This window comes from Ursus maritimus, unplaced genomic scaffold, assembly GCF_017311325.1.
Source record: "Ursus maritimus isolate PB19 unplaced genomic scaffold, ASM1731132v1 scaffold_22, whole genome shotgun sequence".
Taxonomy (NCBI): Eukaryota; Metazoa; Chordata; class Mammalia; order Carnivora; family Ursidae; genus Ursus; species Ursus maritimus.
The window spans coordinates 26997968-27023586 of record NW_024424675.1 but is presented as its reverse complement, the minus strand read 5'-3'; the positions used below and the strand labels follow the sequence as shown (position 1 = coordinate 27023586).

The 25619-nt window shown below is 43.3% G+C and overlaps 1 protein-coding gene across 2 annotated transcripts in view; it reads right to left on the bottom strand.

The window, feature by feature from the left end:
* CTNNBL1 (catenin beta like 1) overlaps nucleotides 1–25619 on the bottom strand; it is a 156051-nt gene that overhangs the window by 41206 nt on the left and 89226 nt on the right. For both annotated transcript variants that reach the window (XM_008698113.2, XM_008698114.2), the window contains exon 11: nucleotides 19676–19857. In XM_008698113.2, coding sequence (XP_008696335.1) covers nucleotides 19676–19857 — 182 coding nt within the window. The remainder of the gene's footprint in view (nucleotides 1–19675; nucleotides 19858–25619) is intronic.

Below are 25619 nucleotides of genomic sequence, written 5' to 3'. Positions count from 1 at the left end.
GCTAGGTATGACCTAGCTTGACCCAAGTGACCCAAGTGACTCCCTCTGGGTCAAGACCTAAGACCAACGGGGATTTGGAACTTCCAGGAGGGGATATGTCACCTTCTGCCCTGCCCCCTCCCATTCCTGCTTTCCTGCTGTTTGGAATACCGACACAGTAACTGGAACTCCAGGATCAATCAAGACATCAGGCAATCTTGAAAATAGAAGCCAGGCACATTTATATGTGCTTGGGGCACATTAATAAGCAAACAGATATCCCTGGCCCTGTTGAGAAGGATGGCAGAACAGAATGACAGAAGGAACCTGGGTTCCTGATGACATCTGAAAGCTGCCAGTCCAGTCCTGACCTCTGGACTTGCTTTATGTAAGAGAAAAACCTCTATGTGATCTATTTTATTTAAACCACTGTAATTTCCAGTCTCTGTTACTAGCCATCAACTGCATTTCCTAACTGATAACACTAATCTGCTAATTTCTTTTCTAGGAAGTCCAAAGAGACACTGTGTGCCTAGAAGTCAGGTATTTACTCCAAGAAAGCTGAGTGTACAGTCTTGTTTTTGGAACCAGTCACACATCCCAGTGCAGAAGGTCCTAGAACCAGGAGTAACTGCTGGTAAAAACGTACATTCCCTTTTCTTTCCGCCTCATTGTCTCGAAGGGTCTAAACGCTTTTCCATTATATTCTGGAGAACCTGGCCGTAAGCACTAACATGTTTTTGTTTTTGTTTTTTAAGTTATTAGCCCTCATCCTTGTAATGACAGGAATACATGCCTGGCATTTCAGGACCTCTGCATTCCCACCAATACTTAGGTTAGCAGCACCCACAACCGGCGGTATTTTGAAGAACTGGTATGAGATGGCCCGAGATGGCCCAGATGCAGGGTTTCTGACTCCCTAGACTGATACCTCTAGTGATGGAGACAGCTGCATTTCAGGTGTGGCTGGTTACAGCGTACTTTTCCACAGGGTATCACTTTTAGGGGTATTCTACCTAAATGAATTTAAACTGATTCTGTGGCCTGGAAGCTCTCTTGGGGTTTGAAAAGGACATGAATGATACAGCTACCATCATCTCCCCACCCACACCCAACCAAAAACAAAAAAACCTTTAGATCCTAAAATGAGACAATCCCCCTGAATATATGTAGTGTGATTTTTTTTTTCTTTTAAAAGAGTCCTTTTCAATGGTTAGTATTCTCAGATGGTCCTGTATTCTCAGATGGTCCTGAAAGTCGGGGAAGGCGCAGCACAACCCAGGCAGTTTTTTGACTACCTGGGTTTGGACATACCTGGGCCTAAGCCTGGGTACCAGAATTCCCCCACATTCTCCCCTCCCCATGATCTCTCCACCATTCCAATTCCCACTTTCCAAGTATCCACCTGTCAAGGCACAGCAGAGCTGATCATCACAGCCTCAAAGCAAGGGCGGTGTTCTCACACTCTGAAAGCCATCCCTGGATGCCTGCTTTAGATTAGAAATTCAGTTCAGAAAAGAAAAAAAAGAAAAAGAAGAGCCTGTTTCCAGGGCCTTCAGGGAATGATCTAAACCTAGCTCTTCGCTCCTTTCATCTGCTTCACCAGGCCTGCCTTAGCGCTCTTCAAACAGCCGTGGGCTCCTCCTCCCATTCTTCCCACAGTTAGCGCCGGGCCCTCCTTCTAGCTGCTGCGGCCTCACCAACTGCTGAGCTTCGCACACTCTTCCTGCAGACTCCGGGGCTTCGGCTGATTTCCACAGAAACCAGAAAACCCTGCTTGCAGACCCAAGGCGGCCTTATGTTCCTTTTCTTGAAGTCTGACTTCTTAACCTTCTTCCATCAGCCAGTAACACGGCAGAGCGAGAGGACAGAAGCACCTCGGTGCCGCACTAACACTGTACTTTCATTTCCAGTTTGAGGCTAACGAACTAAACTGTTCTCCAATCTTGCACACACAAAACCACTACAAAAACATGCGGTGATCTCTATGAAGATGCTTCCTAATCATATTCTAACAGGGACGAGGCTCTTAATAGGGAGGAGATAAGGGTTGCTGGTTAATCCTAAGAAACACTGCACTTGCGAACAACGGCTCCATGCTCTGGTTTACTAAGAGGCTATCATCAACAACTGGCAAAGAGATGAAGTAGTCTGCCACCCTCACTGTCTCACACACACACCCCCAGTGCGACCATCTTACAGTTGTTCAAATAAAGGATGAAGGGCCGTAGAGGTCCATGTGCCTTTCCCAAGGGGTCTTTCTCAAGAGGATAAAAGCATTTATTAATGTTATGTGCCAGGTTCCTGGGGTAGGTGCTTTGCATACTCTTTCTCACTTAAAATTCATGACACCCTTAGTGTGGATTATTCTCCCCATTTTACAGATGAGAAAAAAAAATAAGGCCCATTGGGGTTACGTGCCTTACCCAAGTTCTCAGAGCTAGTGAGAGCCAGAGACTGATCTGACCCCCAATGCCAGTTTTTTTTTTTTTTTCTTAAAGATTTTATTTATTTGTCAGAGAGAGACAGAGAGAGAGTGCACAAGCTGGGGGAGCAGTAGGCAGAGGGAGAAGCAGGCTCCCTACCAAGCAAGGAGCCCAATGCAGGGGTTGATCCCAGGACCCCAGGATCATGACCTGAGCTGAAGGCAGACACTTAACTGACTGAGCCACCCAGGCATCCCACCCAAGGCCAGCTTTCTTTCTGTCACCCCAAATCTGCCTTTCTAGTGGTGAACTAAGTTTACTAGCACCCAAATTTCCAAGGTACTTCTTAGCAAACTGAGTTGTGAGAAATAAGCAGAGAACCCATTTTGAACAAAGCTACAACCTAAACCGCCAATGTCCCTTTACTTTATATAAAACAGATGGTTTCTGGCAAAAACTGACTTCAAAGTAATTTCTGCGAAACACATCCTACTTGTTTACCGCTGTGGAACCCAAGATGCATTCCCAAGGAAAGAATCCCCTAGCCTGCTTCATCATAAATATCTGATAAAGGGGAATGATGAGCAGCCTCGGCGGATACTGGGCATGAAAGCAAATCAGCAGCAGTGTGTCCTTGCTGGTCGTGGTATTCCAGAACTCCCCTCGGCCCAGCCACGTGATCTTCCCTGCTCAGAGAGACACCCTCAGCAGGTCTCTAACGTCATCCTGGTAGCTCCTAGAAGCTCTGTGTGGTAGAGTGGGACACACATGGGCACAGGGACAGCGAAACATTTTCTTCTCCAGCATGATACCCATAAGCACAGAAATAATCAGAATGGCACTCTTCCTCTCTGGGACCTCAGTTTCCCCAACTGTCTTTAGAACAGTGCTCTCAGCTCTCAAAATCTACAAAATTCTTCCTTTCTCTATGTCAAAGGCTCTCCATGGAGGGGTGGGGTGAAAGGAAGATTCTACTGTCTGAGGCGGTCTGCAATTTTTATGTGTGTGCTTGTGACAAATGAGGGGTGCTACTGGCATCTACTGGGTAGAGGCTAGGCATGCTGCTGAACACCCTGCAATGCACAGGACAGCCTCCCACCACAAAGAGTTATCTAGTCCAGAGTGCCAGTAGTGCTCTGGCCGAGAACCCCCACAATCTAAGCTACTTCTGACATCTAATAGTATGACGCTACATTATCCAGGACCCCAATGTTAGCATATATATCCTAGCTAGAAAAATGCCTAAATCCAAGGCTCTCATTCATTTAAGTTATTAATTTTATAAATTACAAATTCCACACATACGGTAAAATTATATAATGTCTAGTGTTACCTTAAAATATTCCAGGGGAAAAAGTGGGGAATGAAATAAGGTTGCCAAATGTTAATCACAGAAGTTGGGTGATGGGTACATAAAGTTCAAGGTATAATTTTCTCTACCTTGTGTTTTTGAAATCTTTCGTAATAATTTTTTTTCTTCTTCTCCTTCTCCTTCTCCTTCTTCTTCTTCATCTTTTTTTTTTTTTTTTTTTTTTTTTTTTTTTTTTAAGTAAGCTCTATGACCAACATGGGGCTTGAACTCATAATCCTGGGATCAAGGGTTGCATGCTCCACTGACTGAGCCAGCCAGGTGTCCCTGAAATCTTTCATAATAAAAGTATTTTTTCTTCCAAGTGAGTTTTTATTCAAAGGGATATAAAAGATCAAAGGGATTCTCCCCCCACCCCCACTCCCTTCAGCTTAAGACATACTCTATGCCCAGGCAGAGCTCACAAATGAGTGGAAACAAGCCAGCCAGCGACCACCGCACATGAGGATGCTATTGGGAGCCTAAGAAAGGGACCAGTCTAAATACGAATGTGGAAAACCAGGGAATGCTTCAAGGAAGAAGCAGGTTTGGGGGAAATTCCAAAGAGTAAGTAATCAGTCTCACAGAAAAGGGAGCAAAGGAGTGTCTCAGTCAAGGAAAGCATCAAGTGTCAACACAGGTGGTCAGACATGGAGGAGATACAATACCTCAGGCTGGAGACAGGGCAGGGATAGGAATGGGGAACAGCAAGAGAAGGTCACATGGGCAGGTTTTCTAGGTCATGCTAAAAAATCTAGACTTCATCCCAGGCCTGCATGAAGAAGCCCTCAAGAAAACAGCAGCAGAGTCATGTGATCAGATGAGTGTTTCAGAGGTGCCCGAGACAGTTCACATGCTTTGGAAGAAGCAAAGACGGACTGGAGAGAGGCAAGAATTCCAATAGTGAGCCTGTAAGAGGAGAAAAATGTTGTAATCATCTGAGAAAGGAACGAAAAGGGAATCAGGCTGGTGTGGACAATAGGAATTATAATGAGATTAACTTCAGGAGGTATTTATGATTATAACTAATGCCATCAAATTAACTCCAAAGAGACAGAAAGAGAGGTTTGCCTTAAGGATACCAAAACTGGGATTAACAGAGAAGAATCTACAAAAGATCTAGAAAAATAAAATAAATTTAGTAGGTTTATCGATGATAGCCAAGGAAGACGACAACATGTGGGCTGTGGCTCCTTCCTTTCTCAGTTTTTGAAGGTTTTAGGCACATACAAGAGCTATGACACTGCGGCTAGGAGTGTCTGCTCTGGCTGGGTTAGAAGGCTGTCCTGGTCCAGGTCATCCGCCCTCTTGGTCACCCCAACTAGCCTTGACAAGTACAGTCAGCAGTCTGGTTCACTGTGCTTATTAGACTCTAACCCTAAGACCACAACACTGAATGCCTGCCTTTTCTAGAGCCCCACACCACATCCTCTGGTACCTTTGTATATGCTATTCCCCCTGCCTCAAAGCTCTTCCCTTTCTTGTCCACTTGGGACATTCCTACTCACTTTCAACCTTCGTTGGGATCAATGAAGGTAATTAATGTGCCTAAGGTTACTGTGATATTGTGATTTATAATAAGATACATGTATTTGGTCTTTGCCACCTTTCTGGAAAAACCCTTATAATTTCCTAAGTGAAGACAGCCATAAAGGTGCCTTCCGTTTTGTTAATTTTTAGGTGACTTCCAGAATGCCCTAAGGATGAGTGAGCGCTGATTGCCAGGAAAACCAATCATGTGATTAGAGTGTTGTAACCTTCAGTCCCACCCCCAGACCTCCTGGGTTGGGCGGGGGAGGCAGGTTGCAGGTTCAATCCGCCATGCCTAATATAATGAAGCCTCCCCAAAAGGACAGGTCTGGGGAGCTTCTAGGCTGGTCAACACGTGGAGGTGCTGGCAGAGTAGCAGCTGGAGCGGGCATGAAAGCTCCACGTCTTTTCCCCATAACTTGCCCTGTGCAGCTCTTCCACCTGCTGTTCCTGACTCACCCTTGCACAATGAACTGGTGACCTAGGAAGGAAAATGTTGCTCTGAGATTTATGAACTGCTCTAAGAAATACATCGAACCTGAGGAGGGGGTCTTGGGAACCTCTGATTTTACAGCCACTTGGTCAGAAGAACAGGTAACAACCTGGGCTTGCAGATGGTATCTGAAGGGGGCGGGCGGGTAGTCTTATAGGACTGAGCCCCCAACCTGTGAAATCTGAAGCTATCTCTGGGTAGATAGTGTCAGAACTGAGCTGAATTCTTGGACACCAGGCTGGTGTCCAAGAATTGCTTGTTGCTGTGGGGAACCACCACATCGGAAACTGAGTCTCAAAACACAACTGGTGTGGGATTTGAACTCAAGTCTGCCATGTTCTTTCTATATGGCTGTGCTATTCTGCTATTAAGAACCATGCCAAGCTTCTGGCTTAGAAAAACACATCTAACTTAATATAAAATGTACAGGAAAAACTTTAATATAACAAGGTTCATATTATTTCAAAAATTTAGATTGAAGTCTAAAAATTTTACGTCCCACATTACAAAATACATACACCCCTAAAAAAGAAAGAAAGAAAGAAAAAAAAAATTCACAACCCACATTACCAAATATCAAAAAACTTGGTAACAGAACTTTCCTGACCTTCCGGTATTATAAATTTTTCTATTTCATTTCTAGAAATAACTAAAGTTACTGGAGTGTTGCTTTGGTGATTAAAAGTCATTTAACTTTTTGGTTTTCAGATGTCTCCCTGGGAAAATGATGCACAGGATCAAGAACATGGGCTTTGGGTTCCAGCAGATGTTAATTTAAACCGTGCGTGAGATTTGAAAAAGTACTTAACTTTTTTGGGGCTGTTTCCTCAGTAATGAAACAGGCTGATGACACCCCACATGGGGCTGATGGTAGGGACACTGACATCACGCACACACGGGAACACAGCAAATATCCCATACACGTGACACCACCGCTGCCTTCGCCAGCAGTAGTAACCCCACATCAGCTGACGCGTCATCAGGAAAATCGGCCTGTTACGGAGGCTAGCAAACATTGTTATTCCACAGGTTTGCAGCCAGCAGGCGTACTTAACAGAGACATGATTTATTAGTAATCGATACATTTAAGAAAGTTGTAGGCATATTTTTTAGTGATTATCAAAATGATACGCTTAATTTATTTTATGGTAACCCTGCAGCAAATAGGGAACAAACTAACAATCATTTTCTCTCTCTATTTTGGAGCCAGGGACAAGGAAGAAAGTGTTAAAAGGAAAAAATATATATAAGGAATGTAGAAGAGACCAGAGAAAGACCATGTAACACACACCACTACACTAGACACTGCAGAATTTTATGGTATACAAAGCACTTCCCCCACACATTATCTTATCCAATTCTCACACACTGAAATGTTACTGTTTCCTTCTTAAAGGTGTGGAAACAGGGTGGGAGGGGGCAAACTACTTAACCCAAGTCAGAGCCTGAGCCTGAGTTATGGCAGAAACAAACAGATCCCCTGAACCCAGTCCAGGGAGCCTTTCTAATAGGCTGCTTCAGGGATTTAAAGTTACCAGGCTCTCAGAGGCACTGACCACAGAAAATCACCCCCATGATGGTTCACAGCAAGACTCTCCAGCCCCATTCCCAGTAGTGATCTCCTCAGCCAACACTCCTATCCTTTAACAGACCCACACCTAAAAGAGAAAAGAGCTGCTTCTCTTGGACCTATACCTGAGAATAATTTCTGTTTGGGGATCTTTGTTTGGCCAGAAAAGAATGTTCAACAGCCTTCCAACCTCCTTCTTATGCTAATTACAGCTCATCAGCATCTGGACACCCACAAGCAAAATCAATCTGACTATAAAAGCAAGCCAAAGACATTTTCTTACCATAAAAAAAAAAAAAAAAAAAAACCCAACAACAACAAACAAGTAAGACTGCAACATGATTAAATACACAGAGCATTTCCCCAGCAACCTGCAGGCCGCTGCATATAAAGATCACATCCAATATCACAAGAGTCCAGGAAAGTGGACACTAACAAACATCTCACACATGTAATTGTATTTTTCATGACCAGTGAAATGTATACAAGTTTATTTTCAGTTTATCCCCTTCCACATTATATCTACTGCTAGATGCCAACATGTCTAACACATTCAAATAGTCACACAATAAAAAAAAATACCATCTGAAAGGCCTCTTCACCTCCTCTTACGCTGTAACCAAGGGACCTCAGACGCGCTAGCCTTCAGTCCGTGCCTCATTCCGTACCATCCTGAAGCCCCCGCACCTTCACAACACTTGGAAAAGCCAACATCACCATCCAAGCACAGCTTACCTTTCCAAACTATCACCTCCACAAGCTGATCATGGAACCTAAAATCTAACCTGCCTGCTACAAATATAGTCTAGCTTCCTAACTGTATTAAAAGACTCACCCCGACAAATATGCCCAAGACACACTGAGTAAAAACAGCAAGTTACAAAACAGCACACGCACCATGATTCCATTTATGCAAAATTATATGCACATATACACAACCCCTACTCCTAACATAGATGTCTGAGTGGATGGTGTCCATGATGCTTCCAGTAATTAACTCTGGGTGGTGAGACTGGGGGTGATTCTTACTTGCCCTCCATCCTTTCCAAAATGCTTGAATTTTCTACAATAGGTTATTTTACTCATACTCAGAAAAAGCAACAAAGCCATTTCCAGCAACCCTTCCCCTAAGACCCACCATGTCAAGAATCTTCTCTTGGCACAGAGAAAAATCAAAAAGGATGCTTATCTATGCTTGTACTCCGAACATTCTAGCCAGTGGTTCTCAGAACTAGCTAAGCAACAGGCTCTGAAGCTGTTTAAAAATACAGATGCTCGGAGTCCCAGTTCTCAGAAATTCTGGAAGTGGGGCCTAGGCATGTGTATTTTGTCAAAGCTCTTCGAGTGATACTGATCAGTGGGGGGTCAAAAACTACAGATTTATGTCTCACTCTCAAAAGGGGCCCCACAGAGGGAGAAAACAGACCAGTGCTGAGTGAAGTGTTTAAAGACAGGCGATTGCAAGGCAAGCAGACAGGTCTGTTTAGGAACAGAAACTGAAGGCTGCAGAAGTGCTGAGCTTCAGTTCTGGGAGGCCACGAGGAGAGAGGAGGCTATCAGTAGGTAGATAACACTCAAAGTTGGAAGCCAAGAAGAGGTGAATAAAGTGTGGCAGGGCAAAATGTTCGGGACTGAGAGACAGAGGTTATTTATGCAATAGTGGGGGGCAGGACTACTGAGGACTTAAAGAAATTGAACAGGAAAAGACAGTGAGCAGTTTAAATTAGGCCTGCTACAGGTGAGCACAACACGGAGAAGGAGAAGAACACAGCTTATGATTCAATTTTTGGAAGCCACAGAAAAATCCTAGTAAAGACCATGTACTAGCTGTGGGATTTTTCGAGACAACAATTTCGCTGTGCCTCAGTGTTCTCACCTGTAAAATGTGGGTAATAACACATGTTTCATGGGGCTATTGTGGGGATTAGGTGAAATGAGATAATGAATGTAAAAACCTCCCAGAGTACTCAGAACAAGAAACACTCCCAAATGATAACATTAGGAAGCACATCTGAGTAAAGACTATGTGTTGAATTTTAATAAACCAGAGCCCACAGTTACTGCCTGGCCCCTAAGTTACTTCCTCATTTTGGTACCACCTAAAAATGCTGGCGAAATAGCCTAAAAAGTTTTGGCTACTTTTCTACTATTGCTTCTACATTCCTGGTATTTGTCTTACTTCTACAAAGGAGATGCTTTGCATACTAAACTAGTTCTATAAAATTTAATCAAGATTATAAATGAAAACTAACAGAGTTATATTGACAAAATAATAAATGCACCAGTGGAAAATTCTATATCCAGAATAAGAATTCAGCTAATGCTGTCACTAGAGAACTAAGTTTCTACCTGGCAGAATGAAAAACACAAAAGAAAAACAGGAGTGGTTGTTTCTCCTTCATCTCTCCACTCAGATTTGTGCCAAATTAGCTGAGAGAGTCAAAACAACTAAAATTATTGCTATACCTATGATCTGTAAACACTTGGGGGATAACATTCTTAGTATAACATAATGAAATAATATAAGAACAGCAATAACCTCCAACATCCATGAATGCTTACTAGGTGCCAGGTACTGTCCTAAGCATCACACACGTATTAACTAAGTCAGTCCTCACAACAGCTCTGCAGGATCCTTCAAGGTCTGGCTTCTGCTTAACTACCTCATCTCCGGCTCTATGCTCTTCTCACCAAGGGCTGGTGCCAGACTGGTCTCAGAGGGTACTCCTGGGAAGCCTAATAAAAACATAGATTCGCCAACATTATTCAGACTGGTGAAACCGGAAAATGTGAGAACATGTCCCAGAAGAATACATTTGAAACAAGATTCCAGATGATTCTTCTAGGCAGATGGTTTAAGGCTCACTACATTCTATCCCTTCCAACTTTTATTCATACATGCTGCTTTATTAACTTGACATTCCTTCACCTGGCTAACTCATACTGAACACTGGCTCAAGAGCCATGTATCTGAGGTGGAGTGATTTCTAATCTCCACTTGCTCTCTCACCACCCAGGACAGATGGGAAGCCCCTGCTCCCACAGTGTTTCATGCTTGCTTCTGCCTTTTACCTTGCAGTATAAATACAGGCTTCTATGTCTCCCTAATTGAGCTGTGAGCTTGTTTACCTTCCATCTACAGCACCAAGCCTGGCACAAAGCAGGGGCTAGTGGTCGGATAATAAAAGAATGAATGAAGACTCATTAGCCTACCTTGAGGGCTCTTATCCACAGAAACAGACCCTCTACATGTGAGTCAAACTCAAATAGAAGGGTCTGGTACCTCATTCGAGACAGGATATATTTTGATGCGGCTAGCATGATCAGGATTATAACTGAGGGTCCACATTTATAGGCCATCAAACTAAACAGTGGCTGTCTTATCTCTTTGGAAGCTCTTGCTATGACCCAGCCCGTCCATACATTAAGTCCCGGTCCACAGCTGGGCTTCACACCCACAAAAGCTAATGAATTGGCACCCTACATGTAAACATGAAAACTCGGAGAGGTTGAAAGGACTGTTTTGGAAAGGAGACTGATAAGCAGTAGCTATATTATCATTTATCAAACTGTCACATGCTAGGCTATGTAGGATGCTCATGGTCGTTTTTCTTCACACAGCTCTTTGAGAAAGGTTTTATCAGGCTTGTTGATTGATGAGGAATTCAAAATCCAGACAGAATAACTTGCCCAAAGCTACCTGCTAGTTTGGGGGTAGAGCTGGGATTTGAAGCCAGGTCTGTCCTCCTCCAAAGACAATCCTCCTCCTGCTCTGTGTTGCCTCTGGATGCCAACCAGAAGACCGCTGGAGCCACCCTGGTGTGGGAAAGAGCGTTGGGAGCAGACCACAGCTCAAATTCTGCTTTTGTCACTTACTTGCTAAAAGGTATTCGGTAATTAACAAACTCTTAATCTCTAAAAAGAAGATTAAACTGCCTAATTCATGAAGTATGTACACCTGTGTAAAGCCCTGAGTCCATCAGTAGATGCCCAATAAATGTGAGCTGACCATGAGTCTATCTTCCCTCTTCCCCTGTTCCCCTGCACAAAAGAAAAGAGCAGTTTCTTCCGGGATGGCAAATAAATCCTGTTTCACGGTCTTCCTCACTGGCAAACAACTATGTTGTGCTCTAGTTGGGAAAGGCCTGTGGGTAAATCCTTAATACGACTGGAACCAGTTAGCAAGCCAGATGTGCAACACTCAAAATCATCCCCTCAAGCTTGACGAAAGGAACCCAAACACATTGCTTATTTCAGCATCCGCACATTTTGTCATCTGAGGTCAGGAATGAGACAAGCAGCTGGAGGGAGAGAAAAGGAATTGATCCAGAAACTGTTCAATTATGAGGTTTTCAAATAGCAACAAAAACACCAGCAAGACATTTCCATCCTTGTTTAACATAAAGTGCCTGTTAGTACATGACTTAATGCCATTCTTAAAATTAAATACCATTCACTCTTCACTTGCTCACTGTCCTGGCCGCTATAACCAACCCGCTGTAATTTTCAAGTTTGGGGAATATAAAAAGGGGGACAGGGGCGCCTGGGTGGCACAGCGGTTAAGCGTCTGCCTTCGGCTCAGGGCGTGATCCCGGCGTTATGGGATCGAGCCCCACATCAGGCTCCTCCGCTGTGAGCCTGCTTCTTCCTCTCCCACTCCCCCTGCTTGTGTTCCCTCTCTCACTAGCTGTCTCTATCTCTGTCAAGTAAATAAATAAATAAATCTTTAAAAAAAAAAAAAAGGGACAAAAATCTTTGACACTTCTGTTTACAAACGATATGGAGAAGTGGGGACATGGGGCTCCCTGGTATGTCCTCTCTGGGGAAGGTTTTTGTTATCTTCCACATGGGACTGACATGTTTATAGTCCACAGCTAAGAATGGCAGATTCAGGGAGGGAAATCTCTCCTTAGGTGGATACTTTAAAAATCACCAACGGAGGGGCACCCGGGTGGCTCAGTCATTAAGCGTCTGCCTTTGGCTCAGGGCGTGATCCCGGCATTATGGGATCGAGCCCGCATCAGGCTCCTCCGCTGGGAGCCTGCTTCTTCCTCTCCCACTCCCTCTGCTTGTGCTCCCTCTCTCGCTGGCTGTCTTAAATAAATAAAATCTTTAAAAAACAAAAATAAAAAAAAATAAAAATCACCAACAGAGGAGAAAGAAGAGGAACACAAATGGAAAACCCATCTTCACCCCAGCCACTAATATTAAGGAAGCGGACACTGTCTAGTAAGCACTTGATCTGTCTTATTTCACTTAATCCTCACATAGCACCCTTACGAGACAGATTCCAGTATCATCCCAATTTTACAATTGAGGAGATACAGACTCAGAGAGGTTAAGCAACTTTCCCAATGTCACACAGCTTGTAAACAACAAGACCAAGACACCAACATAAGTCTTGTTTTAATCAAAAGCCCATATTCTTAATCATCCATATCACAATAACTAGCTATATATGCCTTAGCGCCCACTGTCCCCTCTGCCATTTCCCTCACTGGTATAAGAAGGAACACTATGTATCTTTTAAGGAACACTCAAATGCCATCTCTTTTCTTAAGCGTTCCCAGAATCCCTAGAATAAGCCTTCCTCTAGGTTTTTATAACCTCGAGTATAACAACTATTAGTATAGTATGATGTCTAGGGTTAGTATTAAAATAATCTATAATAAGCTAACATTTATCAAACCCCCACACAATGTTAGACCCACACTAACAGTCACCTCGCAGCAATAATTCTCACACTAATCCAAGGAGATAGGTTATTAATCCTATTCTTACAGATGAATAAACAAATATGTTTTAAATACTACTGTGGGACAGAAGCTGAGTGACCTTGTGGGAGAACCATACATTTGTTAACATGGTAAGAATCCCTCGACTTGTGCAATGCTCTTAGCTATTGACATTTGCCTTGCTCCTGACTGTCGACGGTTAATGCTATACTGGTGTTAAATAAATTCACTTATACATTCCACCAATATGTACTGAGCACCTACCGTGAGTGAGCCCCGTGAAGGGCACTAGAATTGCTTAGACACAATCTTACTGAGTCAATTTTGCAATTTGCTCCTAATAACTTGTGCAATTTGAAAGGGTAAGTAATTAGAGTCTCCACTATCAGGATGACCTGCCCTGGGTCAAAGCACCAAGATTAGAACCAAGGTCTTCTGGTCAAGAACTTCTAATTTCACCAGCAACCCAGACAAGAGCAAGCTGGCTTGGATCCAGAAGAGCACATACCGCTGGCATGGCCTCATGAAATGAGTGTGGGATTTGTGGTCAGAAGCTGAGGGTGTAAGTCTTAGCCACTATATGACTTGAAGTCATTACAATTTTCTCATTTTCAGAACGAGAAGTACCAACACCCTTGTGGGGTAGCTTTAAGACTCAAACATAATCAGATGTGTAAAGACACTCCTACAGATGCTGAATACAGGTAATGACAAACTGGTAGGCTGAAATCCTGGCTAGCCTATACCCCTCCTCTCCCTTCCACCAGAAGTCCCTTCCTCACTAAGCACTCCTGTTCTCCTGTTCCCTTTAATAATGAAGTAATTCTTGTTTGTTATGTTTTGTATTTGCTAATATGGTTTTCTGGTAAATACATGTGAAATTGCTTTATTCCCCATGTTTATTCCCCTCCCTTCTGTAAACTATAATTTTACAGTTGTGGGTTGGGAGTGCCTCTCTCATTTGGGTGGGAGCATGCATGCAAGACAGATTCCGAGGGGACAGGAGAGGTGGGAGGCTAGGGCAGAGAGACTTATTAAGGCTGTAGTGATAGTTTGGAGAGGTGACAAGCGCAGAGTCAGTACCGCAGAGGACTGGCTCACTAAGGCAGAATTTGTAGGACTTATGATCAAATTACCTGTGGGGACTACGAGAGTTAAGCATGGTGTGTGGATCTCTGCCTTGGGTGGCGGAGTGGAGGGTGGTGCCCTGACCATTACCCAGACAGGAAAAGCAGATGAGCCCTGGGCAATGAAGGAATGAGTATGGTTTTGAATGAGCTGAGTTGCCCTGTCTGATGGAGTTGTCCGCTGGTTAATTAGCTGAACTGACTAGTGCCTGGGAGAGACACAAGGTTGAAGATTTGGGGATCAACGGCAAAGAGATGTGGGTTAAAGCTGCAGGAAGTAGATGAAATCAAGAAGAGTATAAACAGTAAAACACAAAAATAACTAAGGGAAGACACTGTCAACCCATGCAAAAATGAACGTGTGAGGGACAGGGACAAGCCAAGGAAAAGGACCTGGAGATGGACTATCAGGGAAGAGCAGCATCCCCCAGGATTTTGTTCCCTGTCTTTGTTAAATTTTGAACATAGCAGGAGCCCTGATAAAAGGCAGCCCCAAATGATGCCATGTCAGCCGCGACCCACTGTGGGGGCATTAAAAATGTTTTTCACTGATGCTGACCAAACTCGGTTCTCTTCTGACGGTAGGAAAAGTTTTGCCGTTTCCTCCTTCCAAAGCAGGTAGGTGGCAGGAGCTCTGGTCTGCACTTCCTGGCTGCTGGGAAGCACCAGCCAACTACACACTTCCTGATGCATGGAGTCCACTGGAATCACTTAAAATTCTTTGCAGATGACAGAAAAGTATTCTTTAAAGCACGGACCTGTTATCAACTGCTGTCACTGCTGATGAGGGAGAATGTGTGCATACACCTAGCACGTACACCACACACCTACACGCTGCTTCATAGCTCACCCCCCGAAAGCTCGTAACAGCCTCCAGGGGAACAATGTTAAAACTGCGCAATTAACTAGAACTGCTACAAACTCAATAACTCACCTACCTAATGAAGCAATACAAGGAAAATTGGACCTATTTTAATAAGAATTTTAAGAGACAAGAAGTAAAGGTCAAATGCCATTTCTGGATCCCAGCTCTTTTCTTCTTCCCTCCCATTCTGAAGCAGTTAATACCAAGGAGACAACGCATACTGTACTAATCCTTATAAAACCAAGGAGGCAGCCAATCATGCTATTATACCCAAGGGCAAATTTTTTCTTTCCAACCCAACCCCCAAGCTAAGTGCCTCCCCAGATCTATTTCTGAAGGTTTTATTATGCAAACCTGAAAGGATTTCAATTACAATAATTCTTGTCCTTCTCCAGCCCAACTCACAGAAGCGGAACTTAATTACCAGCAATTCTAGGCTGTAAGTGTGGTTTTTGCTTCTTACCTCCTCTCTAGAGTCACCTTAATCTAGAGATTCTCCTCTCCCAACGCCTTCTGTCGGTTTGGGGAACACAGCTGTTTTTATGCCACCCCACTATTTAGCATATCATGGCGCCTGCCATGCCCATCAACAAGCAGTTTGCCCGGTCTCGTGCAGCTTTCATGGAGCCATTACACCACAGGCCAGTAAAATCCACTCACACTCTCCCAGTCACACGCAGCCACCCCCTCCCCCAGGTGTGGGCAGCCTGGCTTCCGGGAGACCTCTCAGGAGGATGGGTGCACGGGACAAAGGCCACGATGGGCAGAACTGGAGACAGGGTTGGCACCTACTCTAGTCTGAGGTCCACACTAAGTTTACATAGGTCATTTCACCTGACCCTCACAACCACCCCATGTGGCAGATCTAGCACTTCACAGACAGGGCAACTAAGGCTCCGAGAGTTCAGGAAGACCACATGGTTGATAAGCAGTGGAGCGATCTGTACCACACCAGGCTAGACTACTACTCTAAGAGTTTGGGGGAAGGTGCTGAGAGGCGACAAGTAATGAGACTGGGCCAGGATGAACTTGAGGCAGTTCACTCCTGTATGTGACAAGTCCCTGAGGTTTGACAAGAAAGGGAGGCGCGCAGGGCAGCCCTCTAGAAGTTCTGGACTGGCAAGCTAATTTCCAGCCTACAGTGCTTACTTAGGAGTTGCTGGATTACCAAAAGAAGCTTGCCATACAGCGGCCTCACTTATATAGGGAAGTTCTAACCATTATGTATGTTAATCTTAAAAATAAAACTATTAGTCATTTTACCAGCAAAAATGGGTTTACTCAGGATTAGTAGAGAATTACAATTCAGGTCATTCAAGCTATGACAAAACTATACGCAAGTTCAGAGAACAAAGAAGACTGACTGCTCTTCGATAGAGGAAGGGGGGGAGGTTCTGAGGGGATGTTATAAACAAAAGTACACCCGAATAAACCAGGGGTTCGAAGTGTAGTGGCTTTTCATGGGCTAGGCAGTGTTGCTGGGCAAGGGGAAAATCTTTCTTCCTCCTGCTGGGGTAGGAAAGTATAAGCTTCTTCCTGTGGGGAGTGCAAGATATGTCTCCACCTTTTGGGGTCTACAATCGACAGCAAGTGTTAGGGGATGAGAGCTCTTCCTTCTGGCCACCTCGCTCCTTTATTCAATTTCAGATGTGGTTCTTAAGGGCATGGCTCTAAAGGGGGGCTTCTGCCATAATTTCAAAGCCAATGAAACAAAGTAAAACTTACGGCTAGCAACCTATTTGTTTTTGCTTTCAAACAATCTACTAAAGTCAACTGCATGGACTTCAATCATGCAGGGCTCTAGGGAGGGTCCCAAATCCATGCCTGCACTTAACCTTCAGTCCTTTAGAGAAGTGGTTGTTCATTCATGCAGTCAATTAATGTTTACCACGCATCCACCACACGCGGAGCATCAGGCAAAGGCCTGGGACCCAGAGGTGACAAGGCCACTGGTTCCATAATCTATGGCTATGACGGCGAAGTCCTAGGACCAAGATTCCATGTAATAGGAGGCTCTATTCTAGTCTAGGGGCTCATCCTATGCTTCTCTGAGAAAGTGACATCAAAACTAAGGACCTAAAGGGGTGCCTGGGTGGCAGAGTCGGTTGCACATCTGACTCTTGGTTTCGGCTCAGGTTGTGATTACATGGTCATGAGATCGAGTCCTGTGTTGGGCTCTGTGCTCAGCCCAAAGTCTGCTTGGGATTCTCTCTCCCTCTCATGCTCTCTCTCTAAAATGAATAAATAAGTCTTAAAAAGACACAAAAAACAAAAAACTAAGGACCTGAAGGATGACTGAAAGGTATCCAGACAGGTCAGCGAAAATTGTGGCAGAAGGAGGGGAGAGCACGGTAGAAGCCTGGGGGCAACAATGAGCTGGGCACATCTGCAGATACTCCTGGTGGTCTGAGGCTGCTGTGCTCTAGCTTACCACACAAACCTGGTCCTTGTACGTCAGAGGGGCCAGCACAGGCAGAATAACCCAGAGAACAGGACAGAGAAACCTTGACAACGTGCCCCTGCCCTGCCCTGCCTCCATTCTCATGCTCCCATCAAGGTCCAAGGGCCAGTGTGCCAGGAGCAGCGGCAACCAGCAGGGGCAGGAGGCCCAGGGCTGCATTTTCTCCTTGGGGTTCGCTTCTTCCGTCTGGGTGCTGGTGTATTCCGAATGCAGAGCTCACCCTCACCAGCCATTACAGGCCAAACACGACTTCCAGGAGCTGTCTTACCAAGCCATTGCTCTCACTAATATAATGTTATCAAATTTCTAATGCGGGTACTCTAAAGCAAATGTACTGTTACCAGCACGCCACTGGGCACATTTTTCAGATGGAAACAGCTGCTCACTGAATCTGTCACTTTTCCTCTACTCAGTACCATACACACAGAGCAAGAGCCTGCTAAGGGCTGTTTTCCTACCATACCTTTCTTCAAGCACGCTCGAGATGCAGCATCAGGTCTCTCAACAGAACCCAGCGGGTCAGCCACGGTGCAGTTCCTGAGGAGTTTCCTGGAGGACAGGACAAAGCCTTGACAACTACGGCCTGTGCCTCAGAATCTTAAGGTATAGATATCAGAGCTTCTAGTTCACTGGTCTAGTTTCCTCATCTTACAGACCCGAAAGGAAAATGCAGTCCAGAGAAGTTAAGTGAAAGGTTTGTTGTCACACAGCCCGTGAGCTGTAGAACCAGAGGTTGGTTCCTTTCTCAGCTGATTTCCTTGCCTAAAAAACAGATCTACTTCGTAGGTTGTGAAGCCTGAATAAGAGAGCCCATAACCCAGTAGTGCCAGAAATGTGGCAGGTGTTCAATGACTGGTGACTGTGTGCAAAACTTTGTCTCTTACATCTCCAAAACAACGCATTCCCTTTCCCAGGGCCTCATTTTGCTGAATTCCCATTGAGGAAAGAACACAGACTGGCAGTGGGGTTAACGTGTTCACCACTGGTGTGTGGCCAACAACTGACCGGGGGTGAACCGAACTCTCTCCTTGTTCTCAGATCATGAGTCCAGTTCTTTGCCCTGCCAGTTCCACCCCTACCAGACTTTCGGTTGTCTCTGGAGAGCTGATGTGATCAGAGAAGACACCGCTGGAAGTGACCACTGAAGACAGTCACTTCACCTTCCCTTTAGCCACTCTGAGCTGGAATAGGCTAAGCCAAATCCATTTGAGAAGGGATAGACAGGAACTCTCAAACTTTTACCTAGGAGGGTGAGGAACGCAAAAGATCCTGTAGATATCCACACCAATTCTACCAATCACCGACAAAAAAATCACCCAAACCATGGAACAAACATTAACTTCAGACAAGACAACCAAATGAGCCAATCAGCTCGGGTTTTTCTCCTCTCTCACACACACCAGCTTCTCAGCCCCCTCTCTGTCCCCTCCCCACACTTTAAAATAACCATCCAACCATGTAAATTCCCCAGTGCAAGTGTCTGTTAGTCTCCAGCAGAACCGTCAATGCTCATAAATTCCTGGCCTTCCAGATTGCACTGCAGCTACTTACAGGGGGGAGGGATGCAGCAGGCCACCAGACAATAGCAGGAGGAGATTGGCCAAGCAGTAACTACTCTGGTTACAGCATCGCAATTCATGGCAGCATTTTGCTGGGAGTGTGCACCATCAGGGAGGAGAAACATAAAAAGGGGAACCTGGGCTGTAAATAGTTTATTTCGGCAATTCCTGATGTTGGCTGAATCATACTTTAATACAGAAATACATGAAAGCACCACTCTGGAGGTGACATGTGTTGCCACCTCATTACTCTTTTCAAAAGGGTCTTCCATCAGAGAGACACCTCACTACAAATTACGGTGAAGAAAACAAAACCCTCACGCACAGACTTATTAATAGGCCAGAAGGAAATGGAACCACTAGGATTTAAGGAAGCAGAGAACCAACACAACAAAGACCATCAATGATCTGGGCTCTCCGGGCTGCATTTCCATGCATAGAAAAAGGGAAGAAAAGAAAAGGTGGCGCTCTTCAGTCTCAGAGTCAGCTCCTCAACCGCACACATAGCTATTCAAAGTAGCTCTCATTCCCCCGATTCTTCCTAATGCACCTGAAGTAGGCTGACTCTCCAGCGAACCTTACCTTCATGCTCCTTCTCAGTGGTTCCCACTTTCTTGATCTTCCTGGGAGATTTCATAAAGAGGGGAAAGATGGTTCGTAAGCCAAGAATATCAACAAACTTATGGCAATTGTCTGTGCCCTCAGGTCCAATCATGGCATGGTCCAGCACTTTCAGGGCACTGCTCCGGGAGATCTTCTTTTCTCTGGGAACAAAAGAGGTTTCATATAAGCACTTCATGGGGATGTTCTAGTCTCCAAAAAAGGGGGGGGGGAGTTCTCATTATAATGGGGGAAAAAGAAAGAAAAAACAAAACAACTTGAATGGCCACCAATGAGAAAATTATTACATAATGGCAGATCTACACAGAATATTACATACTTGTTAATAATTAGCAAAGTCTATAATAAAATGAACGAGGTCCTATGGTCAGAATGATAAGCACAAAAGATAATATTCAAAATTCTATATGAAGCATTTCCTCAATTATGTGAAAAGTACACGTTAAAAAAAGACTGGGAAGAAACAGATCAAAATGCTAACAGAGCTTATTTCAGGGTGGTGGGACTACGAATTGCCTTATTATTCCTTTTTCTTTCTTTTAACAGCTTTAATCAAAATATAATTCATATACAATTCACCCACTTAAAATGTACAATTCAATGAATTTTAGTACATTCATAGATATATGCAACTATCACCATAGTCAATTATGGAACATTTTTATTATCCTGACAAGAAATCCCCTATTTTGGCTGTTACTCCCCTTCCCCCCTCCCCATCTCATCCCAGCAACCACTGATCTACTTTCTGTTTCTATGGCTTTGCCTATTCCGGACATGTTAAGTAAAGGGTATCATACAATATGTGGTCTTGTGGCTGGCTTCCTTCCCACAGCATGTTTTCAAGATTCATCCATGCTGTAGCACGTGTCAGTACTTCCTTCTTCTCTGTGGCTGAATTAATAGTTCATTGTATGGATATGCCACAATTTGTCTATTTGTTCATCCACTGATGACCAGTGGGGGTGTTTCTACCTTTTGGCTATTATGAATAATGCTGCTAAAAACATTCATGTACAAGTTTTTGAGTGGACATATGTTTTCATTTCTCTTGGATGTATGTATACCTAGAAGTGGAATTGCTGGGGCATATAGTAATTCTGAGGAACCATCAGACTTTTTTCGGAATTGGCTGCACCATTTGACATGCCCACCAGCAATGTGTAAGCGTTCTGACTTCTCCACATCTTTACCAATAGTTGTCAGCTGAACTCTTGGTTCTAGCCATCCTAGTAGGTGTGAAATGGTATCTCATTGTGGTTTTAATTTGCATCTCCCAGATAACTAATGCTGTCAAGCATCTTTTCATGTGCTTATTACAAATTTGCATATCTTCTTCAGAGAAATGTCTATTCAGATCCTTTTCCCATTTTTTAATTAGTTAATTCTTTTTATTACTTAGTTGTAAGAGCTCTTTATTCTGGATACAAGTCCTTGATATATCGTTTACAAATATTTTCTTCTATTCTAGGGGTCACCTTCTCACTTTCCTGATGGTATCTTTAGAAGCACACCAGTTTTTAATTTTGATGAAGTCCAACTCATCTGTTTTGTCTTTTGTTACCTGTATTTTTGGTGTCAGAGCTAAGAAACCATCGCCAAATCCAATGACATGAAGATGTTTGCTTTTAAGAGTTTGTCTACATTTGCTTTGAAGAGTTTAAAAGTTTAAGTTCCAATATTTAGTTCTTTGATTCATTTTGAGTTCATCTTTGTATGTAGTGTGAGATAATGGTACAACTTCATTCATTTGCATAGGGATATCCAATGGTCCCAGTACCATTTATAGAAGACTATTCTTTCCCCATTCCATGGTCTTGGTATTCTTGTTGCAAATCAGCTGACCACAGACACACAGTTTTATCTTTGGATTCTCAAGTATATTCTATTAAGTTATGTCAGTACCACACTGTCTTGATTACCAACCACTGATTTGTAGTAAGTTTAAAAACTGGGGCGGGGTGCCTGGGTGGCTCAGTCGTTAAGCATCTGCCTTCAGTTCAGGGCGTGATCCCAGGGTCCTAGGATCAAGCCCCGCATTGGGCTCTCTGCTCTGCTGGAAGCCCGCTTCTCCCATTCCCCCTGCTTGTGTTCCCTCTCTCGCTGGCTGCTCTCTGTCAAATAAATAAATAAAATCTTAAAAAAAAAAATTAAAAAAATAAATAAAAAATAAAAACTGGGAATCCTACATTGTTCTTTTTTCAAGACTATCTGGTTATTCTAGGTCCCCTGCAATTCCATGTGAATTTAGGATCAGCGTGTCAATTTCTACAATGAAGTCAGCTGGCTTTTCGATAGGGACTGTGCTGGATCTGTAGATCATTTTGGGGAGTACTGCCATCTTCACAATATTAAGCCTTCTGATCCATGAATATGAAATATTTTCCCATTTATCAGCTCTCCTTTAATTTCCTTCAACAATGTTTTGTAGTTTTCAGAGTATAAATTTTGTAATTCTTTTGTTAAATTTATTCCTAGGTATTGTATTCTTGATGCTATTGTAAATGGAACTGTCTTCATAGTTTTATTTTTGGACTGTTCATTGCAAGTGTACAGAATACAACTGACTTTTGTACATTAATCTTTATATTATCCTGCAACCTTGCTGAACTCACTTATTAGTACTATAATTTTTTGGTGGATTCTTTAGGACTGTCTACTGACTTAAGATAACATCATTTGCAAATAGAAATAGTTTTACTTATTCCTTTCCAATCGGCATGCCTTTTATTTCACTTCCTTGCTTAACTGCCCTGGCTAGAACCTCCAGTAAAATGCTGAATATAGGTGGTGAAGGAGGACATCCTTGTCTTGTTGCTGATCTTAGGGGGGAAAGCATGCAGTCTTTCACCATTAAGAATGATATTAGCTGTGGATTTTTTGTGGATGCTCTAATATGAAAGGTTGGGGAAGTTCCCTTCTATTCCTAGTTTAGGTGTTTTTCTCATGAAAGGTGTTGGGTTTTGTCAAGTGCTTTCTGCATCTTATTATTCCTTTCTCTATTTTTCAGTATCTTTCATTTTTCCATAATAAACATGCATTACTCTTTAGACTTAGGAAAGTTAAATTGTTTTCAAGAAAAAAGGTGATTTTTCCCCTGCCACTGACTACTGTTCTTGCAAACAGTTCTCTAAGAACTATAATTTTCTATAACCTTACAGTCTTTAACACTCTATGAGATAGAGAGGAACGAGTCAATCATTTCATATCTTAGTATACCTGGTAAATCAACCAACCAAGCCAATATTCAGTATTCACTGAGGACTTACTCAGTACTATAGTAGACACAAGAGAAAAACAAAAATTAAGACATGGCTTCTGCTTTCAAAAACACGTAAATCTATTTAGGGAGACTAAATTAATATGAAATAATCAGGCAAAAGTAGAAATTGGCAAATGACTTTTTCCCCTATGTATTATTCACATCTACAAATATTTACTGGATACATCTCATGTGAATAGGACAGATCAAGTCCCAGTCCTCATGGAGCTTACATTCTAACTGCAGGAGACAAATGGAAAGTCAAGATACTGGATAGTGTTAAGTGTTATGGAAATAATGCAGTGTAAAAGAATGAATGAAGAGGATATTTTAGGTTAGGTTATTAAGGAAGGCCTCTTTAGGGGTAACATTTGTACTGAGATCTGAGTGTTGAGATGAATCAGTCTTGTACATTTTAAGGGCAAAATATTAAAGGCAGAAGGAATAGCACGTGCAAAGGCCCTAAGGTGGAAATGGGCTGGCACGGTCAAAGAACAGACAGAAGGCAGGCATTTTTGAAGCGGACAGGAATGGTATTCCTAGCTTAGATCTGAGGAGAAAACATGGGCTATACTAAAAGCCATGCCACCTTGTCTTGTGTCCAAGGAGGTCTAGGAGGTTCTAGGAGTTGAGAAGATATAATTCAACATACTTGTTCTGAGACCATTATGTGTTAGTTACTTTAGAGGGAGAGAGAGATTATGTATATTTGGGGGAGTACAAGAAAAGACAGATATATATGTAAATATCTGAAAGCAGGTGAGAGAGTAAGGAGTGAGAATGAGCTACTCCTAGTAAAGCCTGGAGAAGAAAGTCCATCAGCTTGAGAGGAAAACCAGGCTAAGATTTTTAAAAATTATTATTTTAAGAATATGGACAATTCGATCATATTTTTAGAGCATCAAGAAGCCAATGGTGATAAGGATACTAAAGATATAAAAGGGGAGAATGGACAGATGGAGTAAGGTGATTACCAGGCAACGGGAGGCAAGCCTGACCAAACAGGTGGTAATAACGTAACCCAAAGCCCTCCACCCAATTTCTCATCTGAAAGCCAAAGAAAAGGAATCAGAAATAACATCCCTTTGGATAGTCTTTTGCAAAGGAAACAATATTAAGACATTGTATTATTGAAGTGCTAAAGATGACAAGGCATGCTTATCTTAGGTCAGACTAGCCAACCAAAATTGAGTCCCAGTGAGTGAAAGAAAGAGGGGGTACGTAAAGAGCTTGTTGACAGCGCCCCTTGGTGCTAGCCCACCCTGGTTTACCTGAGACTGTCCCACTCTTAGCATTGAGAGTACCATATCCTGGGAAACCTCTCAGCCCCGGACAAACTGAGATAGTTGGACATCTTATTTGATGCCAACCTTAAAAGACCAAGGATGTATTGTAAACATTCTTACCTTTACTCCCCTTGCCAGAGACTTAATCAAAACAACCCACAGATACTCACAAATGACATTCAACACAGCTACTGAGTTTAAAAGGAAATAAAAGGTTACTACCGAGCATGTGCCTTCGTCCAGCAGGCGCTACACTAGCTGCTGGCAATTCTAAGCTCCCTGTCTGTAAGCAATTTAAGGACAGTTAAATAAAAATAATTTCAAAAGCCCAAAGCAATGGAAATTAAGTCCAAGATGGTGAGCGGTGGAGATAATTAATTTTATTTGGGAGAAGTTAGTGAAGGTGTCACGTGGACAGTAATATCTGAATGCAATCTGAAGAATGAGCATTTGCCAGGCAGAGAGGAGAGAGTGGTGCCACTGGTGACAGTGTGGGTACGCAGCACATGCAAACGTATGGGAGGCTGTAAGAGCGTGCCACCTAGGGGAAGCAGAGGTAGCTGTGAATGACCGGGGTTGGCAGATGACTAAGGAGAGGCGGGCAGAGGTCACAAGAGGCCCTAGACATGCTGCCGGGGCCCCTGGGTTCACAGATGTTGAGAAGACATGAAATGTTGAAAAAAGGGCACTGGATGGATACATTCTAGAAAGCTTATTCTGGCGGCCCTGTGATGAAGGCACTAGAGGGAAGACAGAGTGGGGGGCAGGGAGGAGAGTTAGGAGACCATGACAATGGTGTAAGTGAAAAATGACAAAGAGCTTTGCACACCATACTGGTATAAAAAAAAAAAAGGCATATTTGCGAGACATGAAATCTTAAATATCAGGAGCAGGGTAAACAAGGTTCCAAATTCAGCAGAAAAGGATTTTTGGACCAAGCTGGAATTCTAACAGGAAGCTAGGCAAATAATGTATTTGTTTTCACTGCAGCTGGACTTGAGTATCCTACTTCACAAACCTGAATTTGCAAAGGTTATGACTAGGGCACATAACGATGTGAGCAGAAATTAGGAAACCAAGCTATAATATCCTCATTGTTTAGTCACTAGGAAAAGGCTTCCTGAAATGAAGGATGGTCATGTCCCCGGGCACCTGCCGTTACCATGCAGCATACATTCAAACCATTTCACAAATAAAACAGAATTGTTGGAAATACTAAAAGTAAAAGACTCTGATTTAGCCAAGTCTCCCTCTTTTTTCCTGCCTAAGCAAATTCAACAAACAAAAGATTTAAAAAGTAAAACCCTTCTTCACGTAGGCAGTGTAAGACACGTTTAAGGGGGCAGTAATTGCATAT